This window comes from Fusarium verticillioides, chromosome 6, assembly GCF_000149555.1.
Source record: "Fusarium verticillioides 7600 chromosome 6, whole genome shotgun sequence".
NCBI classification, from domain to species: domain Eukaryota; kingdom Fungi; phylum Ascomycota; class Sordariomycetes; order Hypocreales; family Nectriaceae; genus Fusarium; species Fusarium verticillioides.
In genome coordinates this window covers 3,367,554-3,379,169 of record NC_031680.1, presented here as the reverse complement: position 1 = coordinate 3,379,169, position 11,616 = coordinate 3,367,554, and the positions used below count along the sequence as shown (strand labels likewise).

The window sequence follows — 11,616 nt, the reverse complement described above, 5'->3', positions numbered from 1 at the left end:
TAGTCGCTCTGGTAGCTTGTACTTCTTGCGTAAAGTATCGAATTGTGCTTTCGACTCTCGTAGATTGCGATCTGTAGCAAGGAGATGCTAAGAATAGAAATCCGGGATGGTATCGGTCTTGACAATAAACTTGAGGTAGTTGTTGTACCACTCGCTATCCACTGCAGGAGGTGTTGTTGTCAAAGGGCCGGTGATTTGTACACCAAGAAACTCCTTCGTATGACAAGTTAATATAGAGTACTGGTGTTCCACCAGATACTTCTGTCATAGGTGCGTTTCCATATATTGAGATACTGGGTTTGAAGAGCATCCCAAAACAAGTCTAAATCAGGCTTATTCCAAATATCAATTATCAATCCAGCTGTCATCTTATTTTTCAAAATATCAGAAAACACTTGATCCAGGAAAGCATTCCAATTCTTCCAGTTTCCTCCATCTCCAGGATACGGGAATCCTTTGCCCTGGGTGCTATCTGCACCCTACAGATCATGGATGAGAAATATGAATTTTCCTCCATTGCGCCGTGTCGTTCTATAGTTAGAGAGACTGGATTTCTAGCGCACCTTTTTGAGTTTTAGTAGGTGTCCCATAATTTTAAATGGAACCAGGAGAGCAAGTGAAGGGAAGTGGCTAACCTCGTACTTATTACAAGCCCATCCTTTGTATAGGGTCTGAGCTTCACCGGCACGGTTGTACTTGAAGCCAACATCTTTGATATACTTCTGAGGGATATCGGTATTGGCAGTTCTGTCAGCGCTGTCAAGACATCCTTGCAGAAATTGATCCTGCCTACGTTGAGGGTATTGGCATCACTGCGAGTTCCTGTAGGGTGCTCTCAGTCTTTTCCCAGTGGGATAGTTTTTAAATACTGATCTGTTTTGAAAATGATCGGCTTTGGAACATCGTCGCAATTCATCGTATGATTTCCCCAAACTGAATAATAACTAATGCCGATCTCTTCCCCAGAGTTTACCCCACAATTTAACAATTCTAAGCTTAACTCGAATCTCTTCTAAACAAGTCCCAGAACCAAACCATCAAAATGCAGCCCCGTCTTGAACGTCTCCAGCCAATGCTCGGCAACCCTCTTTTCGAGAGTATCCTCTGGGGCCATGAATACGACCTCTCCAAACTCAACACCGATCTCCGCCAGAGGATCGAGTCCGGCCAATTCAAGCGTCTCGTCTTTTACGGCATGGGCTGCTCCTCTGTCGTATCCGACATCGTCAAGGGCTTCTTCCTCGACGAGAAGATTCCCCTCCATGTTCAGGTCATCAACGACTATGATCTTGACTGGTTCGTTGACCGCAATGTCACGAAGGATCCCACCACGCTGTCTATTATTGTCTGCTACAGTGGATGGTCTGTTGAGCCGTGTTTGTTCTTTGAGACTATGCGGGAGATGACTGGGAACAAGAACTTGATTGTTCTTTCTGGCGGTGGCAAGATTCAGCATTTGTGTGAGGAGCACAGTACTTCTATCATCTTGTACAAGCTCGGCCATGCGGATCGGGAGTATCCTCTTTATCACGTCCAGCAGTTCTTCTCCATCTTCCTGGATCTCTTCCGCAAGCTCAAGCTCACACCTTCCTCTTATCACAAAGAGCTTCAGGACTCAGTCAACTTTCTGAAGACTGAGTTCAACGATGCTACGCTCAAGAAGGCCCAGGCTATTGCGGAGAGGTTGAAGAACAGTCGTATCGCGCTGCTTAGTACCGTCGATTGGTACGTCACGCTCCTTAAGCAGACGACTATGCTCTTCAACGAAATCGCCATGGTTCCTACACACCGCAACCTGCTGCACGAGTTCTCGCACAATGAAGTTGCAGCTTACTCCAACCCCTCCGAGAAGTAAGCCATCGTCACTTTCCTCGACTCCAACGCAGACCAATATACCAAGGACAAGGTCAAGACTCTTGAAGGCCTGTTCGGCAGCAAGGACGTCCCGCAGAACAAGAACATTGAGTTCATCAACATTGATCTCAACCAAGACAACCTCTTCAAAAAGTTCTTCTACGGGCACTTCTTCACTGTCTACGTGGCGTATTACCTGGGTATTCACTCTGATGTGGAGGGACGAGATTTGATCTCGATTGCGGCGAAGAACCCGTGGTGGAGCCAGCGCAACATTGAGCTGCACCCCAAGTGTGTTGATATCGCCTCTGAGCTCAAGGGATAGATGGGCTATGACCTGATGGAGCTGAGTGTATTGCAGGATGGGTGGAAACGCGATGGTTTCTCAATTTTCAACAAATCGAGAACTGTCAAACAGGAATTGTTTAATGTCTTCTGCACAGCTATCGCACTCTGTCATTCTCTTTGGTAAATTGAAACATGTATAGTCGCTCCTTTAATAGTTTCAATATAGTTGGCAATCCTTTGACTCTGAGATATTGACGGATATATACAGCGAGGTCTTTAAGGTGGCGGGGCAAAGCACAGTCCTTTTTACTTGTCATATTTAGCAATTAATGTCCTTATCTTAAGTAGAAAAACGGCATCTTTGTGAATCGAACATATCTCAAGTTTAACATTGGATTCAGAAAACGCTTCCGTATAAAATCTCAGACTTCGCTATAAACAGTATGATCGAGTTAGATAGAAAATGCCAGTCACGCGCTTCACTTGCGTTCTACGCTCTATTTCTTGCAATCATCTACATAATGCGCTTCTGAAATATTGACTTCATATGCAAATACATGTCCATCAACCACGCTGCAAACACCAAGACAGTCATAACAGTAGCAACCCATGATATGGCGCTGGACTCAAGTTCTTCCCCGATATACACAGTAGCAATCGTGAACCCAACATTGGGGAAGACGATCGCCCACCACGGGAGCGCAAAGCTCATCTGCTGCCTCGACTTATCCCCGCGGAGTTTTGAAACCAAAATGGGCACGTGTGCAACCGCGGCAATTGCGAAAAGCCAGAAGGTAAACAGCCAGAGAAATATTCCTACCCACAACGCCATGATGTTCAACGTCTCTGCCGCTGTAGGATGCTTGGCGAAGTAGCCGTGTCCATCTGGGATTGCTTTTGCGCAGCCGATGAGGGCTATGATGGTATAGCCTGCAGAACCCACGGAGATAAAAAGACCTGGTCTGAGATTGACTGGGCCAAGGCCGTTGACAAGGAGGTTGCCGAAAAAGTGGGGAAGAAAAAGGAGACAAAGGATCCAGCCGAGACCCTCGAAAGCAATGCCAGCAACGATGATTGGCATTCGTTCTGATGGAGGTTGATCCGCCGCTATCACCGACGCGACGGTCCCAGTAAGCATGGCGTTATAAATCATCAGAAACATGGGAGAACTCATACTCCCCGGCGCAAACGGCGCGAGAGAAAACATAACCACAAAGATAACAACGTTATACGTCAACGTAATAGTGCCATAGATCCAGAACAGAACCCGAACAGTATCGACAAGCCACGACCCAGCGTGAGGAACACCAAAACTCTGGATCCCCATGATGATCGTCGCCATCGAAAGCCACAGAGAACCAGTAAAGTACGCTTCAGGCGGTTTCGTCACGGATTTGAGTAAACTAGCCGGTCTCCGAACAAACCGACATACCATAGCTGTGCAGAACAGAATGAACAGAACGAGATTGAGAATGAACACCACGACGCCAATGGTGTGTAAACCGCGAAATGAATATGGACTCTTTGAGAGCATCAGGGCCACACCACCTGTGGACTGCGTGCAAGTGAAGTTGCCCCATGTGAAGCGATCGACCAGTGAGACGGCGCGTTCATTTCTAGGTTCAGTATTGTTCGGCTGGACGGTGGTTTTGGGGAGCCCGTCTTGCGGCATGGCGAGGCGATGGTAATTGAACGTAATAGATGGCGTTGGAGGTTGGAGATTAGGAGGGGTAGCTTGGCGCGTGCGTTGAAGTGAAGTCAGTATTTATATCCGTGCTCGATTAACATACGTGAGTGAAGGATTGTGGATCCAAGACGCCGAGGCATTTCAGATTTAAGTCTTGTTGCTCAGCCAATCGGACTTTTAGGAAAAGTCTCCACGGCGCCACTTAATCTCGCAACCGTTGAAAGAATCTGGGGTTATATGGAGAATTAATCTGCAAATACAGAGTAGATGGACTTGATTGGTGTAAGGTAAGGTACAATAAGTCAGTATTAGAATTCATTTATTAAGAATTTAGATATATAGAATTCGTATTTGTATCTATATCAGGCCAACGCGAAAGACCAGTGCCAGTATAGAGAGGGTCTATATTACTATAGTTATTAGGAGGTAATAATTAGTAAAATGTTATAACTTAGTATAATTATAAAATTAAAATTAAGTGATATAGATTCTAGAAATTATATTATATATAAGTATATCATATAATATTTAATATTAATGCGTTTTTTTTACTTTAGTACTGGCTCAATCCAGTTATGCGCAATTGCGGAAAACGAAGAGAAGTCTTTCTCAGCCGCAGTGTTTTGATCCACCTGACCTATCACCGGCTAGCTATGCGCAACCGTGCGTAGGGTCTGATTCAGGTATTCATTAGGTTCAAATACAAATGTTGCCCTCAAACAGCTCATCTGGGACATCAGAAGCACTATTGGACTCACATCTTCGCACCGGGTCGTTGAACTCTAACAATTGTGATAACAAAAAGAGAAAGGCAGCGGAAAGAGATGATCACGACACAGACAACGAGGATAAGGGTGGAAATGGAGACGGCCCGGGGGGAGCGGTTTGCCCATACAAGGGCATGAGGATCTAAAATACGCTTGTCCGTACTTCAAGTACAATCCAGCCAAGTATAAAGACAGGAGAACTTGCTCAGGACCTGGCTGGAATGATCTGCATCGAGTAAAGTACTTATCAGCAAGTCACTCTTTTGTATCAGTTGGCTCTAGCATCTAGGCAGGGAGCATCTTTATCGACGCCATAGGCAGCCCCAATATCGTTGCACACGCTGCTGGAAGCCCTTCACGGACGAACAAGGCGTTGTGGACCACCAGAGAACCGATGAGCCATGCCCTTTGCGGGAAATGGAGTATGTTGAGGGTTTTGACGCAGTACAGGAAAGAAGCCTTAGATCACGAAAGCGAGCTAACCAAAAGCTTTCGGAGACGGAGAAGTGGAGGCGAATTTTCAATATTCTGTTCCCGCACGTGCTGGATGATGATATCCCGTCTCCATGTAAGTTGGCCTGGCGCAACAAGAGGCGACCTCAATCCTGATAGCGCTAACCACTTCTAGTCTATGACTACAGCCAAGCGTCACAGAAGGAGGATGAATGCCATCCTGAATCGGGCTATCTGGCACATTGTGAACAGTACATACTGAGGGAAGTGCCGCAGCGTCTCCGACAAGCTTTGGGGAGAAAGCTAGACCGAGACATGAACATTGTGGAGGAGAACCTGAGGCGAAGAGCCGGCGACTGGGTGAAGACTCTATTGGAGCAGGCCTTCCAAGAACTGAGGCAAATCCGGCTCCTGAGCAGCCCAGCTCAACACCCTGAAGCTGACAACGATATGCCTGCACCAGCTGAAGGACCCCAGCTTCCTATTTCAGAACTGCCTAGCGTTGAAGGTGCTAATCTACCTTTTGAGGGAGGAGGTGGATCGTGGCTAGATCCTTTCGACTTTGACTCTATTGATCCATCTTCCATCTTTGGAGAACTACAATCCTCGTTTGATAGTGGCGGGTTGGTTGAAGATCTATTGAAGTCGGGGGAGGATGGTGCTGGCGAGGCTACAAAACGGTCTGATTCTGGATATGTATCAAATAGTCCTGGATAACTTGAGATCACAGGGGCTTAGTCGCCAATTATTACGCAGTTCCAAGAGTTTTCAGTCCTTTGATCAATTATCAGCTTCAAAGATAATCTTAATAACTTCAGGATGTCCATCCGAGGGACTAGTCTTAGCGTAAAACTGCAGAGCCTTTGCATAGAATCCAGGCTCGTTCATCTTCGCTTCCACTGCATCTTCTCTGATACTGTCCAGAACTGGCATGTTATCGCTCGGCGATGGACTGATGATGATACCATTTTCAACGTTTCCTTCTATGTGATATCGTGCCCACACAGCATCGCCATACCTTTGCTCTCGAATCGCATCGACATACATAGTAGCCCATGGCTCAACTGTGGGCCATTTCTTTGTCAGGACGTCGTGGATCGAGCGGTCGAGGAAGAGCTGTTCGACAGGTGAAGTTTCGTCCGTGAGGCTCATAGTGGACTTGACTGAGAATGTCAGCAGATTGTTAGAATGGGGAGTAGCATCATAAATACGTAGAAGATCTTATTGGGCAAGGCCGATATCAAATGAATGTGCTTAAGTTGTATATAAATACGTAAAGCCTATGGAGGAGATGATAGAATGTAAGAATGACGGGGTGAGGGGCTGAAATGGCTCTTTTGAAGAATGAAAACGGGATTAGGCATCGGGCGGGGATTAGCGAACCAGTCGCCTCAAGCCACATCCGGTAAACCAACACAAAACGCTTGTCCTGACATGCGAAGCCTACGTTATCTCCCATCAAGCTTGTCTGTCGTTGCTGTCACAAGAACTTTGGCGAGCCCTCTTGTCATTCCTGGGCATGAAGGCAGTCTCACTGTAGGACACGCTGCCACTGACAACTTCGAAAACATCCTGCCGGAACTGGGTACCAGAGCCGTCAAGAAGCCGTTCTATGCCATCGCTCATCGATGTAACAACATGGGCGCTGTTCAACGCGCTGTAAAAGACGGTGCCAATGCCATAGAGATGGATTTATTCTCAGAAGGCAAAGATGGTTGGTGGGCCTCGCACGATGGACCAAGCAAGAATGGTAATAGCGCGAAAGAAATGTTCGATAACATCGCTGCCCATCGCAAGGCTGGCAAGTCCATTACTTTTGTCTGGCTTGACTTGAAGAACCCCGATGCCTGCGATCCTGGAAAACCGGCAGAATGGGGTTGTTCAATCGCGGCGCTTAGGGACCTGGCTAGACAGATCCTAGAGCCTCAAGGTGTTCGCGTCCTGTATGGGTTTTCAGGAAACGAGAATGGCCACGCATACCAGCTTCTACAATCCGGCCTCACTGCTAACGAGGCTCTGAATGTAGATGGTAGATCATCTCCACTGCAGCAGTTTTTCAACAACAAGGGACCTTCCAGTATCCAGAAGCGTGTAGCTTCATATGGCTGGATGGACCTCAAAGAAGGATTTGGCGATTGCACAGAGTCGGGAGATGCACATCTCACATGTACTCAGCTGCGCCAGGAGGTTGCTAGCGGTAAATTCGGAAAGGTATTCAGTTGGACGGCGGTGGTGGATCAAGTGCAGTTGGTTCACAAGCTCATGGGCGTGGGTATTGACGGTATTATCTATGGATTGGATGTCGCTCCTTACCGCGGGAGTGCTACTCAAGCTCTTGTGCAGATCCGAAGTTCGCTTGCGCAGAATGGAGGATACCGATACGCGGGAATTAGCGATAATCCATGGTAGTTCTCCTCTCCTAGACTGCTGATTCCATATCTTATCAGTCGTCTTTAATAAATCTTTAAATCAAAGTAGTGATTTGGTGTGTTTTATTCTTTTCATATGCCGGTCAGTAGAACTGCTTCTTCCTTATTCACAAATCTGGTGATGATGGAGGTAACACCTGCTGGCATATGACAGAAGAATACTTGTTTGACTGTTGTATGTTGAGTCACCACGAACAGTGCCCGCGCCAGATACTGTTTACGATCAGGTGCAATCACGATATTAGAGATAAACTTTACCCAATTGCTTCCGCGGTAACTAATTGAACCTTGTTAAGCATCATACCTTGATACTGGTAGTTTGGGTCCACGGAAACACTCAGCTGGTCTATGGAGAAATAAAAGTTTCTCACACGTCACAATCGATCTTCAAGGTCTTCCAAGTTTTACTCCAGGTCACGACAGTCGACCACGAGAGCCATGATGCTCCTGTGAGGAGGATATTAGCTGTGTCTGAGGCCTGAGATATATCAGAAAGGTCATGGCTCAGTAGCCTATCAGAGGGTTCGTCTCGGATGAAACGTGCCGTTAATCAGCCTTCACGTCCCAGCTCCAAGCCACACCACTGTTAGCGCGGCTGAGAATCCAACCGAAAGAGCAAGCATTTATTCCCCCCTGCTGTCTCGGATAAGGCATGCCGTCAGTATGGCTGAGGGTCCAATCGATAGGATCGATATTGTCACTCCCAGCCTTACCAGTCTGTTATTGAGTCCCAAACAGGCTCGTCCCAAGCCACAAGGTAGGGCAGATTGAGCAGAGGAGGGAACCCAAGACAGGGGATGTCCAACTCCCAATAGTGAGGTCAAGGCTGACCGGGCTTCGCCTTATATAGAGGCACATCTGCCCTCTGACGTGCAGCCCCCCAATTACTTCCTCATCTTCCAAACCTACCTAAAATGATTGTTTTTATCCTATTCTGTGCAGCTCTGGTCGCCGCGGATCTCCCCGTTCCCAACCTAGGACCGGAGCTCAGCGAAGACATCGGCTTTAAAGAAACTCGATTTTACGAGTGCAATGCATTTATCCAGACCTGCGCTCCGACTATTTCTTCCTGCGCCTCCGTGATTTGCAAAGAATGCACCGGCCTTGGACAAAAAGCTCTCAATGCCTGCTGCGCGACAGAGAGCGAGCCGGCGTCCTGTCTTGGGTCTGCCCTGCGTGCACCTAACCAAGCTGATGCCTCCGTAACTACATCAGAGTCGGTTGCCACGGCGTCATCGAAAGGCATCAGTAGTGCGACCCAGACCCAGGCATCTATGTCGACCGAGACGTCTTCCGGGCAAGCAGCGGAGTCGTCTAAGAACGTGGGGCAGATACTTTCACAGGTGAGTTGTACCCTTTTGGTGAGGTTGTGTAAAGAGAGAACTGTAGACTAAGATATAGAAAAGGCGGATTCAAGTCTCGTTGGGTTCATGATGGCGTGTGCGTTGTACATCTTCTAACGGGGATAAGTCTTGTGTACTCCGTATTTTAGGCCGTAAAGCAACTGTCTTGGGAGCTCTGAATCTGAGCCCATATCTAGTCAGTCGTATCTGTAATAAGCCACAGCAATATTAGTAAATGATGCTTCGAAATTTACTATTATCTGAAGCTTGAGTCTAACCACTAAGGCAAAATAGAAAGACGAGCAAGCTCATTGCATGTTAGTTCACGACCCCGGTTAAGTGATAATCACTTGGTAGATATTTTATTTTCGCCTGTAATCGCATTACTGAAGTCCATCGTCTTTCGAGTTTGTGATATATGATAGCATAACCTAAAGGCAAAATTGCCAGATATCCTTATGCTGACTTATGCAAGGTTTGTGCCACTCTAAAGCCACAGAGTTACCAGGGGCGGGCCATTAATTAACCCGTTGCTTCGAATGGGGAAAGTGCCAAGTCTGAACAAAGGGCTCCCTCCGCGGAGATGCTTTATTCTCAGGGCCATTGGGATAGGGCCAACAAGGACTTCAGAAGGATTGCTGGACAGTCACCAAGTTAAAGGATCTCTATTCCTACACCCAAGGTGGAAGCAAGAGGGGCTACTGAAGTTCGAACCGTGAATTTCTAGTAAACTCTTCACAGTAGTAGTTAAAGGCCTTCGATGATAGCGGGGTGACCGAGAAGACCAAAACAGCTATGTTTATGAGCCTTGTCGAGAAGGCATTGGCATCTTCAATTGATGCGGCAACTGAAAATTGAAAAAAGTCCGACCGTTTCTTGGAGACAAAAAGTCCTGCAAGCGTCTGGGTAAGCGAGAACTTCTTGTCAGGCATTGGCTAATTTCGACATGTCCGAGAGTCGGGAATCCTTCCAAACTAACCTCATACGTAGGATCAAAATTGAGTCATTCAGTGACTTGGAATTACTGCCCTTTTGGAAGACATGGGCCACAAGTTAAGGTTACATCTGCCTGGCTAGCCTACTAAGGCCTTGGAAATGTCCAGGAAATATTGCAGAGCCAGAGCGCTCACCCCTCGAACAGTCTCTAGACATTGACGATTGAAGGTAAACTTTAATAGAAAGAAAGCAATGGTAGTTCTGAGAACAATGATAGCATGAAGAAGTGCTATGCGTACCGAGAGAAGACTGGAGTCAGTGCGGTCTTCGCTTCGTCCAAAATATTATTGACCGTCAGTATCAGGGGCTTCCCTGTATCAGTATAGACACAGCAGGCAGAAATTTGCCAAGTGATAAGTCCAATCCTTCCATCTTGGGCGAATGAGATATGACGGGTAGGTCTTGGCCCGAGACACACACCAGCTCTTCGCATCAGACGTTTTCTGTCACCCCTTAGACACAATTAATCCCTCCTGAGCTGAGCTGATCTTCCATTCACTCATTCCCCTTTTGGGTTTACACATCTTCCCGTCCCCTCAGATCATCCGACCGTCCAGTCTTGGTTAGGCAGTCGCCATGTGTTTGGGGCTACGGGCAGCTATGTTGAGTCAGTTCCTCGACCATCACGCCTCATCCTTCCCCGCCCTCACGTCCCAATGTTCCAAGGGCACCGAACACTGCTTACTCGACCGGGAGGAGCGACCTAGGCATCCAGCGCTGCTTTGTTACCATCAAACCCTTTCGACGGCGGATCTTCAGCTTTCCCGGAGCGTCGAATGTGATCTTCTTGACACGAAACGCTGACCGAAACGAAATCTCTACTCGCCATATCCAGTAGCTGGCCTCAAAATCCCACGCAATAGCAGCCTCTACTTAGCATATGACTAGACACGGAAGATTGAGCTCTGTAGACAATGAAGAAAACAGAGCGAGGTTGATGAGGGTTCAAATTGTTGATGGTAAATGACTCCCCAACCTTTGTGCCAGAAACTATGCTCAATAGACCTCTGAGCAAGCTAACTACCATCTGTACAATGTCGAAATATCTCAGACTCTCCCGATCCATTAGACTTCCTCTCAGTTTCGCGGCATCGGCAGTCAGGGGTTAGGTATGCTGTTCTGGCCATTTGATGTGCCAGTGTAACCTCTGAATCGCGACAGCTGACATCCGTACTATTAGGAATTCGAACTTGCCCGCTAGCATATGTCTATTGTTACAGTGCTATTGAACGCAGCCGATAAGTCCAAGAATCGAATGGAACTTGGGAGTCCGAACCTACCAGCTGCTCGCCGTATTCTCGTTGTGGGACAGAAGATTTGGTTCGCCAGGTTGGGTCTTCTGTTGAACCTTGCAGTCGCAGGGAATGAAGATCCTCGAAATGCTGCACAAGGTAATCTACCATCAAGCATTCTCAATGCCAGTTCAAGTCATGCTGAGTGAAGCATGTACCACACCGCTTGATGACAGTTTTGGCGTTCAGGAACGTGAAGGATATCACATCACATTTGCATACCCATTCCACATTATCCTTGTTTTACAATATACCAAACCACCACACACTTCGATTGCTGCTCTAGCTAGAGGTAAGAAAGGAATGATGGAGGAAGTTCTGGTTCATTACCTCAGGAATTGTAATCAGCATTGGCACCCTCAGCAGCCATACTGCACCTAATAGCAGTCAACGTCAAAGCATTATGATTCATCATCAACAGATGATGGTATGCCTTTTAGATTATGTTTACTTTTTACAATTCTAAGAGCTACATATTACTAATAGTCTATATTTAGCAGGTATCCT

The 11,616-nt window shown here is 47.0% G+C and overlaps 6 protein-coding genes across 6 annotated transcripts; 4 read left to right on the top strand and 2 right to left on the bottom strand.

The window, feature by feature from the left end:
• Positions 1-1,042: 1,042 nt before the first annotated feature.
• On the top strand, positions 1,043-2,179 carry FVEG_01713 (hypothetical protein; the record flags this gene model as incomplete). The annotated part of the gene is made up of 2 exons (XM_018888714.1): positions 1,043-1,851; positions 1,936-2,179. The coding sequence occupies 2 exons, from the start codon at positions 1,043-1,045 to the stop codon at positions 2,177-2,179; spliced, it is 1,053 nt and encodes a 350-aa protein (XP_018744707.1).
• A 477-nt stretch (positions 2,180-2,656) lies between these two features.
• FVEG_14908 (hypothetical protein) lies at positions 2,657-3,814 on the bottom strand (the record flags this gene model as incomplete). Its single annotated transcript, XM_018903942.1, has 1 exon — positions 2,657-3,814. The coding sequence occupies one exon, from the start codon at positions 3,812-3,814 to the stop codon at positions 2,657-2,659; it is 1,158 nt and encodes a 385-aa protein (XP_018744708.1).
• A 1,199-nt stretch (positions 3,815-5,013) lies between these two features.
• Positions 5,014-5,766, top strand: FVEG_01714 (hypothetical protein; the record flags this gene model as incomplete). Its single annotated transcript, XM_018888715.1, has 2 exons — positions 5,014-5,164; positions 5,225-5,766. The coding sequence occupies 2 exons, from the start codon at positions 5,014-5,016 to the stop codon at positions 5,764-5,766; spliced, it is 693 nt and encodes a 230-aa protein (XP_018744709.1).
• Positions 5,767-5,829: 63 nt separating this feature from the next.
• FVEG_14909 (hypothetical protein) lies at positions 5,830-6,201 on the bottom strand (the record flags this gene model as incomplete). The annotated part of the gene is made up of 1 exon (XM_018903943.1): positions 5,830-6,201. One exon carries the CDS (start codon positions 6,199-6,201, stop codon positions 5,830-5,832), a length of 372 nt encoding a protein of 123 aa, XP_018744710.1.
• A 282-nt stretch (positions 6,202-6,483) lies between these two features.
• Positions 6,484-7,458, top strand: FVEG_01715 (hypothetical protein; the record flags this gene model as incomplete). The annotated part of the gene is made up of 1 exon (XM_018888716.1): positions 6,484-7,458. One exon carries the CDS (start codon positions 6,484-6,486, stop codon positions 7,456-7,458), a length of 975 nt encoding a protein of 324 aa, XP_018744711.1.
• A 934-nt stretch (positions 7,459-8,392) lies between these two features.
• FVEG_01716 (hypothetical protein) lies at positions 8,393-9,160 on the top strand (the record flags this gene model as incomplete). Its single annotated transcript, XM_018888717.1, has 2 exons — positions 8,393-8,821; positions 9,116-9,160. 2 exons carry the CDS (start codon positions 8,393-8,395, stop codon positions 9,158-9,160), a joined length of 474 nt encoding a protein of 157 aa, XP_018744712.1.
• Between the last annotated feature and the right edge of the window lie 2,456 nt (positions 9,161-11,616).